Below are 8,858 nucleotides of genomic sequence, written 5' to 3'. Positions count from 1 at the left end.
TTTAAACACTTTAAATATACAAACATTTGGTGTCTGTGGAGGCTTGAAGGGATATAAAAAAAACATTTTTTGAATTGTTTAGCAGCGTGTGTATCAGCTAGGAATACGCAAACATCTACCTGGCTCCCGAAAATGTTTGAAGTTGTTTGGCCATTATGTGTAGAACAATCAGAAACATCACAGCTGACAGACGCTGTCACATATTCACATAATTGTTTTTCATTGCTCATGGGTTCAGGTTTGCGTCCCTCACGTCCACAGATGGATTTCTGAACAGGCCTACCAGGCACGGAGCAGAGGCCCCGGGGTCAAAGGGGCCACATACGTAAGATTCTGCCATTAAGATTTCTCATTGCACAGTGAAATGCCAAAAAGTCCTTCTGGCTTAAACATTCTCTTTGAAGTTATCAGAAGAAAAAGCCACCGTGACACCTTCAAAGGGAGTGTGTATCCCTTCAGGTTTTCTGTTGGACGTTTAGGACCAGTTCCACCTCACAGACATCAAGCAATATTGGTCCTCCAAGCCCGCAGGGAGGAATCAAGGACCCGTCCTTTTAGAATCATCATGATGCATGTTTTTGCAAGAGGAAGAATCAAAAAGCCAGTGGTAGTGAAAGTGCTTGGGCTTCTGTATTTGAACTCCACAGGGGCTCAAAGAAATGGTGAAAGTTACACCTCTACATAAATAGCGAGACTTGTGTAAAGCATTATCCTGGTACGTATGAGCGTGTTGATAGAATCTATGCAGGAGGGCGAGAATAAATCAAGAAAATAGCTGAATTAACCGCCTTCTTCCTTCATTCTGTACGTTTCTATTTGAACACCCTTAAAAATCAAGTGTTTTTAATAGAGGTTTTTAACACTCACAGTTTGGCCCTTAATTGTCTTGCCACTCTCCACTTTAAAATGTCCTTGAACACCAGTTATAGAAACGGAGAAATGTTTCCGTGGCTAGTTGTGAGGTTGTGCTTTTGTGGCGTTAAGAAATAATCCTGATGATTATCTTTTATTTATTATTATTTGTCCTGATCCTCCTTGCAAATGTGTTTATTTTACTGTGTTAAATGGCTTTTGAGGCTGCACTCTCTGCACATTAATTATGATTTTATTCTGCAAGAAACCTTTTAAACCTTTTGACCTTTTTTTTTCTTGCCTCCTATTGCTTCAGCTCACTTATAAATGTGGTCACATAAAAACCTCCTTTGAAGTCAAATTTGGTGTTACTGCTTCGTTAAATATAAGTGCAATGTACAAATTGTAAAATGTGACCAAAACTCATTTGCAACTACCGTTATATGTCAGGTATTGATGTTTTCAGAACATACATTTTTCTAAAATACAACCACATAATTCAGTATGAACCATGACAAAATAGTAAACATTGCCCATATTTGTTTATTTAAATGAATGCTAGAGGAAAAGAAAGCCATCTGCCATGTGTTCTAGTTCTGGCGACTGCCACGTTTTAATGACCTCAAAGGACACACAGTTTACACCGTGAAAATAATTATCCTCCCCTTTTCTTGTCATCCAAGGAATTTAAGGATAAATTCTTTAGCAGGGTGTAATATAATCCTGCTGAGGAACAAAAGCCACAAAAGCAGGAACATCTCTAGTATTATAATCCCTGTGTATGACAGCGGTTTTAAAATCATTCCTACAATGAGTCTGTCTGTCTGTCTTTGGGAAGAAAAATCTATAAAACCGCCTGCTTAGCCTGAGGAGTGGAGCGGTGCCAACAAATTCCAAGCTTCCATCATCACACACAAACACACAACCCAAAACAACTCTCAGTCGCAGAGCACACAGGGTCCTGTACAAACTGCCAAGGCTTCTAGCCGCAGGCTAACCAGCAGCTCAATGTCCCCCTCCCTGCATGAGGATGATGTGTGTGAGAGAAAGACAGAATGAAAAACAGAGAGAGACATAGGAAGGGCAAGGATGAAACAAAAGAGTATCAGAAAGTAAAGTAATACGAAGAGAGAGTGTGAGGAAGTGTGTGTTATGTAAACCCCAGGTGATGCTTGTTGTCCTGGATAGAAGTATTAGCAGGGGGACGACTGCTCCAGCTTAGCAGGTCTCTACACACCTCGCTCTCACAACACACACACACACACACACACACACACACACACAAGGAGGAGTCAGAAAGAAGATAAATAAATAAAGGAGGACAAGGTGAAGGGGGGAGACGACATGAGATTACTGAGGGGAGGGGGTGGAGGGAAGGCAAGAATGAAAAGACGATCGAGAGGAAATGCATGCGGGAGGGAGAGAGACGGCGGGGAAAGGAAGGAAGAGAGAAGTGAAATGCATTAAAAATCCATTTCAGAAATGTCAGTGTGTAGTTCGGGGAAGCACAAACACTCCACCTTCAGCTGGTTGTTATTCAGTCACGTGTGCAGCTCGGGAGGGTACGATCTAGTTTCCCCTTGTGCTGTGTTTTGTATTTTATTTGTTTACTGGCGCTTTCTCTGTGCCAGTAACAGTCCGCAACGGGCACAATCATGGGAAGAGCCTTCCTGGATACATCCGCATAGATCACACACATTTCCACACCCACACAAACATGGCTCCCCGAGGGGGCCGCTGTCGATAACATCCTGTACTCTCCACCTGATGCATCTGTGGGGATAGTCGTCTTCATGCTGAAACAGCAGGAAAGAACATGAGCAGAGATGCTTTATGGTCCCTGTCCGGCTGCTGACTAAGTATGAGCTTCACTGTTCCAAATCGTGACCTCTACTACTGCTGTGGAAATCCCAACTCTGACCTCAGATCAGCACTTAAGACTGAGCAGCTGTGGGAATAGAAAAAAAGACAACAGGGGTCCAGATCCGGGGCAACACTGCCCCCTAATGGTTCAGGCGTGGAGGTGTATCTGGTAGAGATGACGTAAGGCCAGGCTGCAGTAAGTGTGTGTGGTGATACACTAAATGTACAAGGTGTGAACTGGAAGCACATGATGTGAACGTTCATTCATTTGTTATGTTGAGTTTTCTTCCATGAAATAGCAGTAAATCACACAAGTGACATAATTAAAGGGTCAGTTCACCCCAAATTAAAAAAAATAATTGTATGAACTGACCTTTTAAAAGTAAAACACAGGTGCTTACTGGGCATACATCATGCATTCTGTATTGCTTAGGAAGGGAAAAACAGACTTTTATGGGAGCTTGGGAGAATAGTTAAACGCCCCTTGTAATGGCAGCCACTAATTTGGAAGGAGCAGTTTAATAAAAAAAAAATTATGTAAATATAGATATAAAGTTTGAAAGAGCGTGTAGGGCATTTTAAATTGGGTTGGTAAATTGGAAATATATTTGCTTTGCAAATCAAATACACCCTTAAAGCTATTGATGCTGAAGCAATAACATTTGGTCAGGGAGGGAAAGATGCTACCAAGTTGCCTGAAGGCAGCTCTGCTCGAGGCAGATCAGCCCACTAACAACCCCCAGTAGGCAAACAGCAGTGGAGCTGCAGGAAGATTTATCCATTCAGTGCGACTCAGGAAACACTGGAGCCTAATGCAGACATCGGTAAGATATCGCAGACTTTATTACCGCTGTACGTCACAGCTGTCATGAAACTTCCATAAACGTATTTCTGCTTTAACACGCAAGCGAGGACCTGAAAAAAGGGCAACAGAACTTTACAATCTTGCAAACAACAACTTCTGTTTTAGCATATACTGGGTAGTGTTACTGATTTGGGCCGGTACGTTATATTTTAGTCTATGAAAATATTATTTTAAACATGTTTTTTTCAGCTGGGAATGTTAATTTGTTTGCTTGAAGTTTCTTTGATGTGCAGGGTAACACAGCGGGGGCTGTTATTTGTGTGAATTCAAAAATGTCCACAGTGTGACATAAACCAGTAGGTGGAATCCCCCATAATTCAAAGCAAATGACTATATTCTCACTAAAGCATTTAAAAGGGAAGAAATAGCATGAGCACCGCTGTGTTCAATTGTACGGTGCACGGACTATAAACTGAAATAATTGCATTATTCACATCTCTCCTCAGCAAACCCATTTTCTCCATTTCCCCTCCTTTTCATTTGAAGCAGCTGCCAGGTAGGGGACCACATCCGTAAGAGTTAACAAATTACATATTTGCCCTTTGAGGATCCGTTTGCATTGTGTAGAAATAACATTTTCCACATCTGTTCTCACTGGTTGGCATTTTGGGTTCAGGGAAACAGAGCAATCAGGACTGGATTAATAATATTATTGAATGCCTGAGGTGAACTAAGGAACAGAAAGAATGTCAGAAATATGGAAATGGCCTTTATATTTGAACTGTTGACTGTAATCAGAGATACGCTGTGGACTGTTTTTTCCGGGTAATCAGACAAGTGGTTCTGCATACTGAATGGACTGGCACGCTCTGAGATCAATAAAACAACTCTCAAAACCATCGAGTTTTACTTAAGAAACCAAACGACTGCTAATATCAAAGCGAGCTGAGTAGGCTTCTCTGTGCTTCTCCGGCTTTACTTGGATTTAGATTTAAATGTGACGCTGAAAATGAGTTTTATTAGTCTGATTTGAAGATATTATCCCAAAAAAAAGTCACAATTTGTGGCTCGAGGTCTAGAAGCTTCTACGTTTCAAACCTCTTCATCTCCCCTTCATGTCTGAGAGGGACTGAGAGGTGTCTGGTGACCTTCGGAATACGAGACAAAATTTAAAGGGCCGGTTCACCCAATTCACTTTTCTCGCTTCATTTGTACCACTTTCTGTCAAAGAAATGATCCCTGTTGAATATCCAGAGCACATGGGACATGGTTTTGGGAAATATACGTTGCTCCAGAGTTTTCTTTTATAAACATTTTCATTGTTTTGAGCAGCATAAACAAACATTTACACCATTACGTTAGGGTGGACACAGGTTTCTGAGGCTGATTCCTTCTGATTTATGCCTGGATTTAAGTAGTGACTGGGAACATGTATAGAAATGTGTCAATGATGTTATCACGCCTCAAAGAATCAAAATGTCCAACAATATGTATTGAACTGGGTTTAATGACTTTGATCATCGCTGTATGCTTCAGTTCAATACTTCAGTTTCAGTAGCTTGAGTGATGCCTTTTTTGGGGGGTTAAGATATAATTAATTGCATGCATATAAACATATTCAGAATAAAGAAAGTTGGGAGGTTTCTTTAAATGTTCTGGTGTCTGGCTGAGAGTTGTGCCAGATGAGCGTGACAGCGACAGAAACAAAAATAAACGTGTCTTGCCACCCAACTCAAAATGTAGCCGAGGAGTTCTTGCTTTTGCAAGAAAAACTGAATAATATTACCGAGTTTATTCATAATATCCTCTCTAAGGAGAGGCCCAACATCAGTTTAATAGGTAGGTCTCAGTTACAATCTGAAAACCTCAAAGGCCTTTTAAAGCCCTACACACTTAATTGGGACTTTACAGCTCTTATTATTTTTGCTGTGTATGCCATTAAATAAAGTTCATCCTTCTCGGTCTTCTTTGAATGTTCGGCTTGATTTATTGTCCAAGGCATCCCCGGAGGCAGTTAAAAGCTTATTGCTTCTTTGCACTATTCATACAGTACCAGTAATCTCCAGTCTCTCTTGCAGTGTAAGAGGACAGGCCTCATTTACTTTCTAGAGTTTCTTCAGGAGCTTTCGAGGGCAGTGGACACGTGATAGGTCTGTGTCTTCATCCTCCTCTTCATCTCTCTTATCATCTGACATACAGCCAGAGAGTAACAGCAACACACTGTGGTCCAGTCCTCACACACGCTGCCCTGTGGATAAACATGCGGACAGGCGCGCGCACACACACACACACACACACACACACACACACACACACACACACACACACACACACACACACACACACACACACACACACATGCAAAGACAAACAGAAGAAGCACACGTGCAGACACGACGACGCAGCAGGAACACGTCCAGAACCATGAGGTACATAGACATGAAAAGAAAAACATAAACACAGGAATTCGCTCTCACGACGTGATGTGAACATTTGAGTGCCTTCAGCAATCTTGTTGAATCACTTTCCTCTTAGCTATTGGTTTTCCATTAACTGTGGCGTAATAACACCATTTTGTAAGTCTACCTGTTGATGTGTTCAAGGACGCTCTAACAACACTACTTGCCAATGACAAATATGCTTTTGCCACCCACTTTGGATGTTATCATCCGATTGAATGGGCGTTATCAGCCTTCTAGATAAAGGTTGGAAGCGGCCTGCTCCACCTACTAGAAGATACAGAAGGCTGTCATCATCTATTCACATGGTTGATCACCGAGCGAATACAAGACCACGCAGACCTATAGTGGCAGTAGTAATTATGACAAGAGTAAAGGAGGAAGTCAGGAACCATAGTGTAAAGATCCACAAAGTTCTAAAGGAAAGTGAGTTGGGTGTATGGACAACTTTTGTATTAATTTAAAACTAGGACCATAAAGTTTCACTTTTACTTTCTCAACATGTGGGCAGGAGCAGTTTGTCTTGTCTGAACTATCAGAATTGTAGTGATTACAACTGATTTTGGCTATTAAATGGGTTGATAACATTCATTTGAGTACACACACACACACACACACACACTTACCCGTATCTTGTACCGCTCCCTAATTCCAACTCGCATGGCAAAAGTGGATCCTGGTAGCAGAGGCATGCAAATACACTCGCCATACTGGTGCGCTAAACTCAGGTCTAAACAGCACGGCACCAGAGCGCCCAGAACACCTGCAAGCACAGGGTGGCACAAATGTGTGTTCGTGAGTGATGTGATGATGAATAAGAGAGTTGTAAAGTTCTGGTGTGTGAGAGCCCTGCGAATATGAGAGTACAGTTTGCGTGTTTTAATATTACATGTAGTCTTGTCTCCGCAGACGTCCAACAGGCCTGTGCTCCAGCCTCCTCCCGTCTGTGTGACGGTGGTTATGGTTGTCGTGGTGATGCCGAGGCCGGGCTGTGTGAGTACTGGGTCTGTCGATGCAATGGCGGTGTTTGACCCCAAGTCATCTTCAGTTCCTGTGGTGAAGCCCCCCACTTCCTCCTCTTGAAGCGCTGATGCTGAGGCTTTGTCGACTGACAGTCTTGGTCTGAAATTAGATTTGTTCATGCATCCGTGTTTAGATAGATGGTTGATAAATTCACCGTGGCGTGTCAAGCCTTTAACTGATACTAAACTACGGGCGTAATATTAAACCAGTCTCAAATTAGAAAATTACACTTTTATGCTTTCCTGTAAGCAGAAATGTAATGAATTAATCACAAGACTCCTTAATAAGCTGGCATTAGCGCCTTGAGATTGCTTTTAGCTTTGAAAGGCGCTTTATAAATACAATTTATTATTATTATTATTATTATTATTAATTCAGCTAATTTCATTTTCCTAGAGCAGCATTGTTTGTACTCGGCTGTACTTCTACAAACGTTTAGGAGCACGCCACTACAATTACACTAATATCCCACTAATATTATCCTTCCACAGTAAGTGATACATCATTTATTCTTGCATTCAAGTGATTAAGGCCTTAAAGCAACACTTTAATCATTGCACATTTTAGTGAAGGCTCAAAGTTAAAGTGTGTAGAAAGAATAGACTTAAGAAATCTTCCTGTTTTATTTGTATTACCAACATAGAGACATAGAAGAAGAAAAGGATTAAGAGGAAACACAGAGGAAGAAAAAAAAAAGATTAAGTTAAGTGAGCTGTTTGCTGTGTATCCATTGTGTTCAGTGGTGACAACACTGTGTGCTGGTAGAGACAAAAAAGCAAACCAAATACACTTACTGATGTGTGACTGTCGTCTGCTCCATGACTAGAAGCTGCTGGCATTCAGAGAGGGGTGAGGCGAGGAGGCGAGAGAGGAGAGGGTGAGCAGGGAGTCAGCAGGAATGAGGAGGCGGAGGGGGGTGCGGAGTGACACTTCCCCAGCGAGAGGGTGTGTGTCGGAGCAGATAAACGAGCAGTCCTATGGCTCGGCCAGAAGCTGTGTGACAGAGATAAGTCTTGTAGTTGTCTTCTCTCTGGGACTTTACTGCTCCCCCCCGCTAATACAGCTAATGCCGAGAGGGCAGATACACATCAGGGTGCAAGAACATGAATATCTGGCATAAAATAATCAGATGTGAAAAGCATTCAGACACTTAACACAAACAAACCAGCAGGTCAGAACAGGATGAAATCTTGAAACATTTTATTATTTACTAACATGATTACTTAGAGCATACCAGAGATACATTGAATATCTAAAATGTGCACAAATAGGAAAACATAAGTAAAGACAAACACATTTATGGCAACATTATGGATGTCAATAATAAGCTATATCTCATTCAGTTTGACATTCAAAGACGTTTATTGTTTCCATTAAACTGATGTATTTAAAAAAGACGTACGGTTCACCTACCTTTAAAGCAGAAACACAGACTCATGCAGTGAACAGCAGTGAAGTGAAAGATGCCTTTTAGATCCAAACAAGTACTACTGGTACATATTCAGAGGGACGTGACTGAATTCATGCATTTCCTGTTCTCTGACGTTTGACCTTTAAATTTAAACTGATGTATAGTGGTATAGTGTGTGTGTGTGTGTGTGTGTGTGTGTGTGTGTGTGTGTGTGTGTGTGACAGAAAGAGAGAAGTGGGGGAGTTGTACGTGATGGAAGGACATGTAGTGAAACTTGTAGATTTGGAGGCTAAGACAGTTTCCTCTGGCTCTTTGACAGAAACATTTAGTACATGTAGAAAACACGTGGAAGCTTTTTCACTTCTTCTAAGGATGATGAAAATGTACGAGGAACATTCATTCTTAGTATGCATCACAGAAAGTAGCACAATAAAACATTACAGTT

General features: G+C 41.5%; 1 protein-coding gene across 2 annotated transcripts; it reads right to left on the bottom strand.

The window, feature by feature from the left end:
- Window positions 1–5,244: 5,244 nt before the first annotated feature.
- On the bottom strand, window positions 5,245–8,606 carry plac8l1 (PLAC8 like 1). 2 transcript variants are annotated; one of them, XM_029447895.1, is made up of 5 exons: window positions 8,416–8,606; window positions 7,797–8,065; window positions 6,869–7,101; window positions 6,606–6,742; window positions 5,245–5,768 (listed from the first exon to the last, which is right to left on the bottom strand). In XM_029447895.1, exons 2-5 carry the CDS (start codon window positions 7,820–7,822, stop codon window positions 5,637–5,639), a joined length of 528 nt encoding a protein of 175 aa, XP_029303755.1. In that variant the 5' UTR covers window positions 7,823–8,065; window positions 8,416–8,606; the 3' UTR covers window positions 5,245–5,636. The 2 variants fall into 2 exon arrangements, with proteins under 2 accessions (XP_029303755.1, XP_029303754.1); XM_029447894.1 differs by having other exon boundaries at window positions 7,797–7,995.
- Between the last annotated feature and the right edge of the window lie 252 nt (window positions 8,607–8,858).

The sequence above is a fragment of the Cottoperca gobio genome, chromosome 14 (genome assembly GCF_900634415.1).
Source record: "Cottoperca gobio chromosome 14, fCotGob3.1, whole genome shotgun sequence".
Lineage (NCBI taxonomy): Eukaryota > Metazoa > Chordata > Actinopteri > Perciformes > Bovichtidae > Cottoperca > Cottoperca gobio.
Note: the sequence above shows the minus strand (reverse complement) of the source record. Positions and strands in the feature narration are given on the sequence as shown.

Coding starts and splice junctions, on each gene's coding strand:
- plac8l1 (XM_029447895.1), bottom strand. CDS start 7,822: ATGGAGCAGACGACAGTCACACATCA. Junction 7,102..7,796: donor CAGACGACAGTCACACATCA/GTAAGTGTATTT, acceptor ATCTAATTTCAG/ACCAAGACTGTCAGTCGACA. Junction 5,769..6,605: donor GGGAGCGGTACAAGATACGG/GTAAGTGTGTGT, acceptor GTTTATCCACAG/GGCAGCGTGTGTGAGGACTG.